The sequence below is a fragment of the Pseudonaja textilis genome, chromosome Z, assembly GCF_049901715.1.
Source record: "Pseudonaja textilis isolate UNSWEBS1 chromosome Z, rPseTex1.2, whole genome shotgun sequence".
In the NCBI taxonomy this organism is placed as follows: Eukaryota; Metazoa; Chordata; class Lepidosauria; order Squamata; family Elapidae; genus Pseudonaja; species Pseudonaja textilis.
In genome coordinates, this window is record NC_142008.1 from 17305259 (window position 1) to 17319123 (window position 13865).

The 13865-nt window shown below is 34.9% G+C and overlaps 1 protein-coding gene across 3 annotated transcripts in view; it reads left to right on the forward strand.

Moving 5' to 3' along the window:
• The first annotated feature begins 254 nt into the window (after positions 1–254).
• Positions 255–13865, forward strand: part of KIF5B (kinesin family member 5B) — a 41057-nt gene continuing 27446 nt past the window's right edge. For 2 of the 3 annotated variants that reach the window (XM_087915677.1, XM_087915678.1), the window contains exons 1-4: positions 255–614; positions 9660–9747; positions 10957–11030; positions 13308–13412. In XM_087915677.1, coding sequence (XP_087771803.1) covers positions 489–614; positions 9660–9747; positions 10957–11030; positions 13308–13412 — 393 coding nt within the window. In that variant the 5' untranslated portion in view covers positions 255–488. Of the gene's footprint in view, positions 615–857; positions 1038–9659; positions 9748–10956; positions 11031–13307; positions 13413–13865 lie in introns of those variants that run through there. The other variant, XM_087915679.1, reaches the window with a different exon arrangement.

A 13865-nucleotide genomic window follows, 5' to 3' on the forward strand; every position in this document is an offset into this window, starting at 1 on the left:
TCAATCTCTTCGCTTTTCCGTTTGTCCGTCACGCGCGCTGTGGTCCAGTCCCGCCCCCGACCGATGGAGTGCGCTGATTGAGTTGACGGCTCCTTTTGCTTCACTCTGAAAGAACACGAGCCGTTTCCGCGCCTGCGCAGAGTGAGAGGGCGAAGGAGATGTTGGCTTCCCTGCAGAAGATGACGTCACTCTTCCCAAGCCAGCTGTCAACTCCGCCCTCGTTTTAAATAAGGGGAGGTCTCGGTTTCGCCGGTGCCTTCATGGCTGCCATATTGGAAAGGAAGTGAGTGCAGGAGGTAGCGGTAGAGCAGGGACGGAAAGCCCTTCTTCATTCCTACTGCGGAGGAAGACGTAGTTATTCCCCTTGACAAAGGAAAAGATAATTCGGCAGTGGATTCAGCAGCTGAGTGGCAGGGGAGCTTGACAGACAGCATCCCAGAGGGGAAAACGGTGGCTGCAGCGGGCGGCGGCGGCGGCTTTGGCCTAAGATGGCGGATCCGGCGGAGTGCAACATCAAAGTGATGTGTCGTTTCAGACCCCTCAATGATTCGGAAGTGATTCGAGGCGACAAGTACATTGCCAAGTTCCAGGGCGAAGATACCGTCGTCATCGCGGTGAGCGCGGAGAGAAAGGCGGGTGGGAAGAGGCCGGGTGGGAAGAGGGAGAAATGAAAGGAGTGGCAGCGAGGTCTTGGGGTCTCCCCAAAGGCTTGGGCATTGACTGGAAGGACCCGGGTTGTATTGATAGGGGTGGCAGTAGGTCAGGGTATTGGGATGGCTTGGTAATGGAAAACTGATCCTGGGGCCAAAAGCTGGGACAGCGCCCGGGATGAATGAGGGTGTGAGAGACCTGGAGGTGGGACTACCCGAGTGGAGTTGCGGGAGCCAGGAGGGAAGGGCTGAACGGAGCCTGGAATCCCACGGGAAGTGTTTGTTTAAGAGATTGGGCCCAAGCTGTGAGCTCTTCTCACATAATCGGGGAAGAATTCGAGCAGTTGTCAACTCTAGTGTAATTATCTCATGCACCTATCAGAAAAGGTACCGAAAAGCAGTCAGCTCCATGTTGTTCTAAGCCTTGTTATGCAGAACAAGCATCAAAACAAAACCCACTGGTGAGACTTTTGTGTTCACAGAATATCGAAAAGCTCCCTTGTGGGGCTGTAAAATCTGTAGTAAGTGCATGTTAGGAGCAGTGGTGTGATTATCTAACTTACTGTTTTCCAGCAAGTTAACTGATAGCAACTGACACATTTGTACTAAAGATAGATTTTTATCCCAGCAAATTTTTACAGATCATTGGGTAGCAAACTTAAACTTGCAGTGGGGAACATTAATTCGCAAATTGTCAAACGATATTGTATAAGTAGAATTGAAGCACAACTTGAATTCCATTACTAATGTGTTTGCAGAAAAGCATTTCATAATTTAGTGCTTAAACTATGCACATATGGGGTAGAAATGTTACTGCTAAGATTGGTATGGTTTTATGCTAGACTCTTAATGCTTCTGGATTTGGCATTCTGGAATATCTAACCTCATTTTGCAGATTTTCTTCAAACAAACATGAACGGTTACATATGGAAGATGAGCTTTATACTATTATTGGACTGTAGCTGATGCTGAGCTGTGTCAGCAGCTACTTTATAAAAAGTTAATTCAGAACTGAAAAGGAGAAAGGTTTGGAAAAAACAATTGGTTTAACTGCTCACTTTATAATAGCTCTGTAATAAGCACTATTAACAATTTTTTCTTGATAAGAATTTGTACTTCGAAACCACTTTCACTTAAAAACCTCATGAGCCTTAATATGTTCTTTTCAAACCAATTGTAACAAACAACATCTGGAAATCCTTTTAAAAATTTTGCCTAAATAGGTTATTCTAATTTATTTACTATAGTGAAGTTTTATGAAAACGTCACTTTTTAGGAAGAGCTGATAACTGCAAGTTAACTAGATTGTTCTTCCTATCTAAATAAAACTTGTGTGAGTAACTTGCATGGCTTAAAAAAATACGAGCATTTTAAAAGTTCCTTAGAAATCTAAGGAAATATGAAAAAAGGAGTATTAGGCCCAGGAGATCTCCCAGGAAGAGCATTTCAGAGATGCATTTCTGGTGAAACTAAAAAGATTTTCCTTTGAGTTTATTTTATTCAATTCAGATGTACTCAGTTGCCAGGTATGACGCATCATTTCTTTATGGCAACCTTCCCTAACCTAAATGATTTTATTTGTTGTAAATTTACTTCCATTGTAATAATTACTCCTCATTCCTACTGAGCAGTAGCTGGGGCTGAAATAGACAAATATTTAAAGACGTTGCAGAATTTGTTTTAATTCTTACTTCTCTCTTATTTCTTGGAGAAGTAATAAGATTGTTTTGGTATCTTTGTCCTAAGCTTTAAAAGATTTTGAAAATTGATATCATTTTGAACTGTGCTTAGAAATGGTGGAGGACAGGTTCTTTAAGAAATGAAGATATGCTGTAAATCATAAACAGAGCTTTGGAGACCTTGGGGAAATAAGGAGAAATAATGGAAAACCTTATTTTTCTCAAGTGGTTTGAAAAAAAGTATTCTGTTTTCTTCCATATTTTCCTAGTTTTTCTTAATTATGATCTTAGTCTATAAATATCAAAATTACACTTTGAATTAATTCATTGTCAGTCTTCAGAAGTAGCCCTGTGTACATTGCATTACCAGATCTTACTTTGGAGCTACAAGAATTGAATAATTTGAGGTATGCCATCTTTGTCTAGAATGGCTATATTTGGCCCAATAGACAAAAACAACTTGGCCATATGTGTTTTGTAAAAAAAAATAGAGAATTTTTTGTGATATATAAAACTGGCAAGTATCACAGAATTATATGTATTAGGACATCTTTTCCTCTAAGGTTCAATATTTATACCATGCATACTAAAAATAGTCATAGAAGGGAGTTATGATAGAAGCTTAGGAAAAAATGGTTAGAATTGTATGAAGATTGTAATCGATATCCAAAATGTTTTCAATTTTTTTCTCCTTTGTCTTTTTTCTAATTTCTTTTTATTTTTCACATTTACTATTTTTTACTGTAGTTCTTGTATATTTAAAATCTTTTAATAAAAACTGTTTTGAAAATATAGCATGTATATTAATTTCCCAGCGAGGTTTTCTATTTGTTTGTTTTAGAAATTTGATTTGGCTTATCACATTTTTTTCTTTATTGGTGCAGTCTACTCTGGTTTCATTGTGAATAAACTACAACTGTACTGGAGAGGAGTTAAGAAGGAAGTAAAAATTAGCTTCAGTCCTGACTGAGACCTAACTTGCTGTGTAGAATGAGGTTGCTTTGAGGGCTGTTGAAACATAGACTACCTGTTGCAAGCAAGCAGTTTACTAAGGAGCGCATATCTATATTTCTCTAATAAATTTCTGTGTTTAATATAAAATACAAAATTTAACTTTAAAAGCAAATTTCACATACTAAAATTTACTGAAGTTATAGAAGCAGAATGTTTCTATGATATATACATTTTGTTAATACTTGTCATGTTTGTTCTAAAAAGCTAATTCAGATAATGTAACATTTGTGATGGGTTCAACAGTGAAATGTTTCCAATTTCTCTGTTGGTGAATACTTTTTAAAGTATTTAGACTACTAATTATTTTGCACAGCACATTTTTATATATTTTTAAAAATGCCTTTATTATTTTTATAAACAACTCAAGGCAGCAAATAAACCCCAGTGATCGTCCCAAAATCATCCAGCCAGCTTTCATGTTTAAGGTGGGATACATTACTTGTGCTTTATGTGCAATGCATGCATATCAGGCACACCCGAAGAGATAAAGTTTTCTGATAAACAGGCAGAAGGCTTTGTATGAACTTGCCTTCAGAATTGTTTAAAATTGAGTGCATGGACCTTTTTATTTCATAATTTATGGAGAAACACTGTTTTTATTTGACCTTTTATTTGACCTTTATAATGAACAATTATTTTTGATGCCACGCACTTAAGTCTTCTGGCAGATACCAGGCTGTTTTTTGTTTTGTTTTTTTGTGGCTGCTTTTCAGCGATTCCAAAATCTGATGTGATGAATGGATTTTTTTCATGAGATCTCTGCAAAACATGGACACATGCTGCATGCTGGGTAAATCAGCTGAAAAGTTTGTCATTATTGTGCAAATTCAATTTGTCAGAATAACCCAGGTAGTTCCTAAAATAATGAAATCGTGTTTGTTCTGATTAAAGGCTGCAACCCAATATTGACTCAAAACAGCTAACCAAATACCTAAGGAAAGTCTGTAAACAGAATATGTGAACAGTTATACTTTCCCATTTGTTCCTTACAACTGGTGTGAAAGTTAATCTGATGCCGGAAGAAATTACAGCACTCAGGATTAATAATCAGGAAACATTTGATTGTCAACTCCCTTGATGTCATTAGATTAGGAAATGTGTATCATAAGCAAATTTTACTTCATAATTTTAATAAAGTTTAATGTAAGTTAAATAAATTCCAGAGTTATGCACACATTGGAATGTTAAAGAACTTACTTTGGATATTATATGAGCATAGCACATCTCTTTAATGGACAAATGAGTACTGTATAAGTTATCTTATAGTAGCAGCATTTTTTTCACCTTCTTAAGGTGCCTGGACTAGATAGGCTTTTTGTCCTATGAGATTAAATTGTAATAGAAGCCAACAATGTTTCTTTAACATTCCTCATACTTCACTAAATCTATTTTCTTAACTTGTAAAGTGTTTTAATTAAAAACAAAACAGAAATTCTTGTTTATAAATTTGTAATGATTAGAAATTTATAAATTTGTAATGATTTTCTCTAGAAATTGGAAAGCTGTTAATATAACAGGAGATAACTATATTAAAAAAATCAATAAACTTCAGAATTAATGCTACTTGTTTTTGCTATTGTGTACTAGTATGAAACAGATGTCAGTACTTTTTAAGAGTATGTTTTTGTGTGTGAAATCAGCTTTGTAGAGACTTACATAACACATGTTTGACAAAGTTAATAAAAGAATTAGTGTATTCTTAATAAGTGAGAAGAATATTAAAAAAATACTATAGTTTGAACCAAAAGCTATGTGGCTGTTAAACTTAACTTTTCTTACCAGGTTGGAAACCAGTTTCTGAAAGTAGTATTACCATATTTCTTGAATCAGCCTATTGAAATCAGTCCTAGTTAGTACTTGATAGAATTATGAAACATCATTTCATATCTCTTTGATTAACTCTTCAGGAGTGTTGAGTATACTGACAGTCTTTAGACATTAAAAACAGATGATTCTGATTTGTTCTTAATTCAAAATTAGCATAGTGTATTAGAATTTTTAAAAAGTTCTTGTTTTATCAGTTAATATACTTTGGATTACTATTTTTATAGTCTTTAGACTGTTTATTACTTTAGCATCCAGTACTTTGATATTTCAATCTAGTAAGGGAAGCACAATCTAATATTTCAACTAGAAAATATTTCTAGACACTATAAAATATGTTTATCATTTCAGTATTTTATTTGTTCCTTTCAATGGAAGAAAAATTAATAAGAGCTGCATTGCATTTGAAAAGCCTTGATAAACAGAGGGAAAATCATATTTATTTATATCCCGCCTTTATTATTTTTACAAATAACTCAAGGCAGTGAACATAGCCAATGCACTTTCTTCCTCCTTTTTTCTCTACTACAACAACAATCCTGTGAGGTGAGTTGGGCTGAAAGAATGTGACTGATCCAAGGTCATCCATCTGGCTTTCAGGACTTGAACTTATGGTCTTCTGTTTTCTAACCTGGTGTTAACTACTAGGCAAAAGCTGGCTGTCATCAAAATGAGATGAAATAATCAAATTATTCAAAGTTAATTTAGTTTCAGGTTGTATTGGATCCCTGTATCTTTTCTAACATTTTCAAAAGACATGTTAGACCAGTTTTAATGGTTAAATCATTGCTTTCAATGTTGTCTGAAAAATTTGGTGGACAGTCATGCATATATATTTATTAAAACTAACATACTCTCAAGCATCAGATAAAATTAACCTTGAAAATTACCTCCTCTTTTGCTGGCATTTTTTTTATCAGTTTCAGTATCATTAAATTGACCAGTTGGGGGCTGACCACAATCCAATTCAAATAACCTGGAGAGGTAGAGGAAAACCAAAGAAAAGATGGACTTTTAACACTCATTTAACAAAAGAAGAAGAATATATTAATAAACTGAAAGAAGAACTGAACTTCTTCTTAAAGGAAAATAATAATGATCTAACTTTGAAACAAAATATATGGGACACATTTAAGGCATTTATAAGAGGAATAACAATCTCTTACAATGCTATGAGAAATAAAAGAAAGTATGCCCAACAAAGTAATCTACAACAAGAAATTAAAGATTTAGAAATCCAATTACAAAAGAACCCCAAAAACCAAAGAATACAGAACCAGTTAATAACAACTAAACACAAATTAAATTTACTGGAACAAGAAAAATTGGAGATTAGTCTGAAAATGACTAAACAAATCTACTTTGAGCATGCAAACAAACCAGGGAGATGGTTAGCCACAAACTTAAGAAAATGAAAGAAAAAAGATTGATACACCAATTAATGGATGAGGGGGCAATATGCAGGAGGAGATAGAGAAGAAAAAGAGATTACTTTTAATTACTTGAGAAATTATACAAAAAGAAGAAGTCTCTGAGGATAAAATAATGAAATACCTGGAGGAAGCGAATGATAAAGCAATTGGAGAGGAAGAGATAGAATTATTAAATCAAAAAATAACATGGTCGAACTGAAGTCAGCAATAGAGAAGCAAAGTAACAATAAAGCACCTGGACCGGATGGGATACCGGTAGAACTTTACAAAATTATCATAGAACAAATTGGACCACTGATGCTGGATGTTTTTAATGAGGTACTCTTAGCAGCCAAGATGCCGGACTCGTGGAGGAGCCTTAATTTCGCTGATCCCGAAGGAGGACCTAGACCACAGACTTATTAATAATTATAGACCAATTTCGCTCCTGAATGCAGATTACAAATTATTCTCTTCTATAATAGCTAATAGATTAAAACAGGTTTTAAACACTTATATCCATGAAGATCAAAATGGATTTCTCCCATTTCGACAAATTAAGAATAATTTAAGAACAGTGATAGACATTTCAGAATACTATGAAGCCCACCGGAAAAACAATTTGCATTTATGTTCTTGGATGCTGAAAAAGCATTCGACAATTTAAATTGGCATTTCTTAATTCAAAAAATATATAATATGAATCTTGGCACCAGATTTGAAAATGTCATCACAACAATTTACCACACTCAACAGGCAAACATTCTAATAAATGGGGAACAAACTGGCCCGATAAAAATAGAAAAGGGGTAAGACAGGGTTGCCCTCTCTCCCCTCTGCTTTTCATATTCGCCTAGAATCTCTTCTGACGTACATTAGGCAAAATTTGAGAATTAGAGGTCTGAGGATCAAATCAGAAGAATATAAACTACAGGCTTTCGCTGATGATTTGGTTTTTTTCTGGAGGAGCCTATAGAAAAGGACACAACTTATTAGAAGAACTAGAACGATTTGGAGAAGTCGCGGGATTTAAAATAAACAGGGAAAAACAAAATTAATGACTAAAAATTTAACAGGAGACCAGAATAAAAAGCTAGAGACAACAATGGGAATACAGGTGACAAAAAAAAATTAAATACTTAGGAATTTGGCTAACTCCACAAAGTAAATCGTTAAAAGAAAATAATTATGACAAACTTCTTCAACAATCTAAGAAAGACTTGGATTTCTGGAGCAAGTTACAACTTTCCTTATTGGGCAGGATTGCTTTGATTAAGATGAATATTCTGCCAAAATTTCTATATTTATTCCAGACAATTCCAATCAAACTAAATAAAAATTTTTATGGAACTAAACAAGATAACATTGAATTTCATTTGGCAGGGAAAAAAGCTAGGATTAACGTAAAAGCCCTACAAGATTTGAAAAGCAGAGGAGGGTTAGCCTTGCCAAACTGGGAAATATACCATATGGCAGCCACCTTACTATGGATAAAGGATTGGGTAAACCTAACCAACAAAAGAACACTAGTATTAGAAGGCCACGATATGCAGAAAGGATTGCATGCCTTTCTGTGGGAATCAGGGAAACCCAGACAATCATATTTCCATAGGCATCTTATTAGGGACGCTTTATTAACTAATTGGAAAAAAGTACGTAAAAAACTTTATCTAAAAATACCGATTTGGCTGTCTCCAATGGAAGCGATAGTACACCTAATAATTTGGATATAACCAAAATGATTAAGTATGAAAATTTATTAGACCTACAAGGAAAGTTAAAAACACGACAAGAATTACAAGAAGCGAGGATTTATAATTGATCAGTGGGTGTACCTTCAAATTCATAGTAAATACAAACAAGACATTAAAGAATTTGGAATCTACAATAAATTACAGACTCTAGACAAAATTCTATTAGGACCAAGTAAAAAAATATATCTAAATTTTACAAATATTTATTAGAAACAGAACTGGAACAAGAAATTGTCAAGGGAAATATGATTGCGTGGAGCAGAAATGTGGGTCGGAGCATTACCCTAGCAGAATGGGAAAAGGTCTGGAACAGGAACATTAAGATCACGAAATCAGCAGCTTATAAAGAAAACTTATATAAAATGTTTTATAGATGGCACCTGCCTCCTTCGAGATTGGCCAAGATGCACCCCAACACGAGCCCCAAGTGTTGGAAATGTCAAAACACAGAAGGTACCTTCTTCCACATGTGGTGGTCATGCAAGGAAACCCAGAAGTATTGGCAAAAAATTAGGCACTGGCTAGAGGAAATAACCATGGAACAGATTGAGTACAAACCGGAGTCCTTCCTTCTAGGAATTTTTGATAAACGAATATCCAAAAAATCAAAGTATATTACAATCCATATCTTAACTTGCATGCCAGACTGGCATTTGCCCAGTGCTGGAAACTACCTTCCATCCCCACTGAACTTATGGTCATTCAGAAAATTTTACAGTGTGCAGAAATGGACAATCTAACCCAAGCATTAAAAAATAAAGAATCTTCAATTTATTCTAGCAATTGGAATCCTTTGTATATTTGGCTTAATCAAAGATAGTTCACCGCTAAGAAGACTAAGGCCGACGATAGCTTTGAAGAAGAAAAGACCTTACTGACAGTCACAAAATATGGTTTTATTATAATTGTCTTTCCTACCTTTGTTTTCCCCACTTTTCCCCCCTTCTCTTCCCTTTCCCTCTTTCCTCTCTCAAACTTTCCTTTCTTTCCCTCTTGGCTTACGCCAAGACTGGTGCGTCTCTTTGTTGTATATAATTTATAGCTGTGTTGTTGTCTTTTTTTAAAAAAGTAAAATTAATAAAGTTTATTTAAAAAAATAAAAAAAAATAAATTGACCAGTTGGGTGATATAGAAGTCTAATAATAAAATAAATGCGTAACTTAAAAGAAAATTAGTCTTTTCAAGGAACTGTATGAGGTTTAGCAAAAAAATATTTTTGTTAATAAACATTAGAGGGATACAATGTAACCTATGATCCAAAATTAATTGGAATACCAAAGGATTGTTCTAAATTTATAACTTTACTTTTATGTTTATTTTTTCCAGTCTAAGCCTTATGCATTTGACCATGTATTCCAGTCACACACATCACAAGAACAAGTATATAATGATTGTGCTAAAAAGATTGTTAAAGGTAAGAGGAGACAATTTTACTTAAATAATAATAAAATATGTGAGTCACAGGTGTAGTTTTATAGCCCTATAACCTGTTTTGCCTTTTAAAACGTTAATTTAGTAGCAAGACCAAGCAACGTAGTTTGGGTTCAAAAATTAATTTGTTTTTAAAATCTGATACAGAGTTACAATTCAGTTTAATGTCTGAAGGGGGAGATGTTTTTTTCCATATAACTTTCAGAAATATGCCAAGAGACCCAGTCCAAAAGTTATGAAATAAACTGAAATTTATAATAGTAATTAAATAGGTACTGATTCACACTAATTTTTCTCATTGTATAGATTCTTGTAAAATAAATATATCTACCTTCACCTATAAAATAAACTATTTTTTTAGAATTAATTGCCCTATTAATTTTTTTCCTCATGCATTGCAATTGGCTATTAGATAGAAAACTATATGCACATTTTTCTTATTTCCACATACTGCAGACTTGTACTCTCTCTCTTCCTCCCAGTTATCCTTAGATCATTAAAAATAAAGAACTCTTATCTATTCTTTCTCCTATTGAGCTTATTGAATGTTCTCTATTAACTGTCTTAAACTCACAATGTGGGAAGCATTGTGCTTGCTGCTGAAAGAATAATAATAAAGACGGCAATATGAGCAAACAAAATGGAAATGAGAGACAGGTGAGGTGAATGAAAACTGAGAATGCATAGGATTGTTTCCTTCTTGCACTAAAGATTATATTGGTAGTGAATAAGAACAAATTAAAATCATGTGAGAAAGCAGTAGCAGCAGCAAGTATGCAAGGCCAATATTACAAAGATTTTGTACAGTAGTTTCTTTTTATGGAACAACATATGGAACCATAATTCAGCCATATAGTCTCTGGCACCTTATGAATGCTTAAGAATGGGGTTAAGTATACACCTTTCTTAATGTGTAGATTAAATAATAGAACTCTGGTAGGGAGATACCATAATATGCACTGAAACTCCTGATCTGCCAAGAAGTTAAATATTTGCCCAGATCAAATATCTGTTCTTTCTTTTTTCCACAATTGTCTTGCTTTATTAGATATTTTTATTGCATATAAGTGTACTGAATTCTCTGGAGCAAAACTTAATGAATCTTCCAAAGAAGAGCATTGATTTCAAAGTACAGTGCTTTCTATGAAGCTACTATGGAATCTATTATTAATGTATATTTTTTCTACTGTAGATGTACTTGAAGGATATAATGGTACAATATTTGCTTATGGACAAACATCATCTGGGAAAACTCACACTATGGAGGTAAGATATTGTTAAATATGTTACTTGATGCATGCTTCTCTATACACATCAAACTATTTAGTGAATAAGACTCAAATGAAGACAAACTAGAAATAAATGAAAATGGTTATAGCTCAGCAAGGTATTTCTTAATAAAATTATGTAGCAAAACATTCATAGACAATTGTAAGCATTAATGTAATTATTTCTAGGGAATAATATTTCTATCGAGGTATCAATAGTATATATTACATTTTAGGTAAGTAGTTAGTAAGTGTATTGTTGTAACCACAGGTTACAACATAGCATTCCATAAAATACAACAAAAAAGTAATGTTGTAAAATGTGATAATAAAAAGAGGATTAGATGTAAAAAGATCCAACAAAATAAGGCTAGAACTAAAACTAAGAATTTAAATGTTTACTTCTAAATTTAAATGATAGCAAAGCAAAAATAGTAGCTTACTTGCTGGTAGTTGGGAACACAATGAAAGATATAGGTAGTTAATGTCTTCTTGTTCAGCAGTTGTTCAAAGTTACAGTGGCAAAGTTACAGTATTACTTTCCACAAGTCCTTGAAGTACTGGCCATCTTAGCTCTCCCCCCGCCACATGATCAGCACAGGTAAATAGCTCACACTTAAACAGTTGCAGTGCCCTGTGGTCACATGATTGTGTCACAAGTTGTTCCTGTAAGTTATTCCCACCACTTTCCCAGGTGCTCTGCTGCACTCTTCAGAACTTACCTCCTGGCCACATTTGTGTCAGTCTGAAGCAACTACTTGTTCACCCAGTATCTGACCATGCTTACATTGAATTGCACCAACTGTCTGCATGTTTTCCCATCCTTCAGAGTATCCATTCTGCATCTGTCTACCAGGCTGGAGCAGCCACTTGTGTACATTCCCACCAACTGGAGAACCTAGCACACTTAGTCATGCTGACACTGCAACAGCCATTTATTTACCTGCCTACTTGTAAGCTGCCTGGGACTTCCTCCTAGCTTCCCCACTGACTTTGGTTTTTGGAAGCTAGCAGGTCCTTGTCACAAGCTGATCCTTGCTTAATGATCCTTGATCCTCACTTAACAATGGCAACAGGGATTGCCAGGATTGTGACCATGAAGTGATGTCATTATGTGACATCATATTTTATGATCTCATCATTTAGCAACAGAAATTACTGTCCCAATTACTGTTAAGCAAGGATTATCTCTATATGGTATAATGATCATTTGTAAATTGTATTACATTCAGGGATGGGATACAGGGTTAACTACCGGTTTGAGGTATACCAGCTTCCCTGCACAGCTGCGAGCCATGCGCCTGTAAATCGTCATCAGCATGCTGCATGCAGAGAAGCAGCCTTTGAAACAGCCCTCTTTTCCTGCTTTTTTAACTGCAGCTGTGCCTCGTTCAGCAGCTGAAGTTGAAAAATCAGGAAATAAAGATCAGGTAAGAGGCCAGGTGGGCAGGTGGGCAAAAACATCAGCAGACATAGAACCAATAGAAACCCACCCCTGATTACATTCCATCAATGTCAGTGGAAAAAATAAAACAGTTATTTCTCAGAGTTGAAATTAATGGGTAAGTGATTATATTTAGCTGGATCATGCCTATACATTTTTCTTATAATAATAGCAATTAATAACTTATTAAATTTATATGTGTGCTGATGATTGGTTACTCTGTGTGGTTTACATATTGTTAAAAAAATTTCAAAGCAAGGAAGTGACAACACAAAAAGAGAAAATGACAAAAATTACAAAGCAGATAGAAATAAAGAAAAAACAAGCCCAACAATCCAAAGAGGTTTCAAAGAATCATGAGTAGACTGGGGCTATTTGAACATCATTCTAGAGCGCAAATGCTGTGTGTTTCCCGGTCACAAAATGTGTCAATGTTTAATAGAAGGCATTCAGAGATCAGATGGGATCAGCCAGGCGGTCCCTAAGGTAAGCAGGCTTTATGCCACGTAGGACTTTATAGCTAGCAGTCAGCAACTTGAATCACAGTGGAAACGAACTAGCAACTACACAAGTAGTGAAGCAGATGTGTTACATGGACACATCAAAGCATGCTTATCACTGCCTGTTTCTGAATTCTGCGTTCTGGATTACTTGAAGTTTTCAAGGGCAATCCCATTGCAATAGTCAAGTTATGAGGAGACCAGCAAATTAGTGACTATCTGAATTTTGAATTATAAGCTGATTGTGAGTATAGTTTTTCAAAAATCCTATTCATTGTTTTCAGACTAAATATGCAGTCATGGCAATAATTAAATTTATCTTTATTTCAAGGGGAAGTTGCATGATCCAGATGGAATGGGGATTATTCCACGAATAGTGCAAGATATCTTTAATTATATTTATTCCATGGATGAAAATTTGGAATTTCATATTAAGGTACTTTATTCATTCATTTTGTTTATATCAATGTGTACCTGGCAATATAAAACTGGATGGCTAGCATATTGTAACAACAACAGATAAAAGCCATGAAAATAAAAATTAAAGAAACATCACATCTGAGGCCACTCATACATTTTCACAATTCAGTGGGTTCAAAGAGTGCCCTGGCCTAGGGCCTTAGGAAACAAGCAAATCTTTAATGGATTATTATAATTAAATATCTCTGCCCTCCAAACACCCAACTGGAACCAGCCCCACAGGAAGAAAGGACCATCCCAACACTTCTGAATCCCTAAGCTGGTCCAGAAGTCCACTATGATTGCTGGTATTGAAAACTGTTGAGAGACTAACAATCCCAATTCTTTTAGAGGCAATTTGTAAGTGTGGCTAGTGCTGTGTCAGCACTATAAAGTGATCTGGAGAAATTGATAATCCACTTCCTCCATT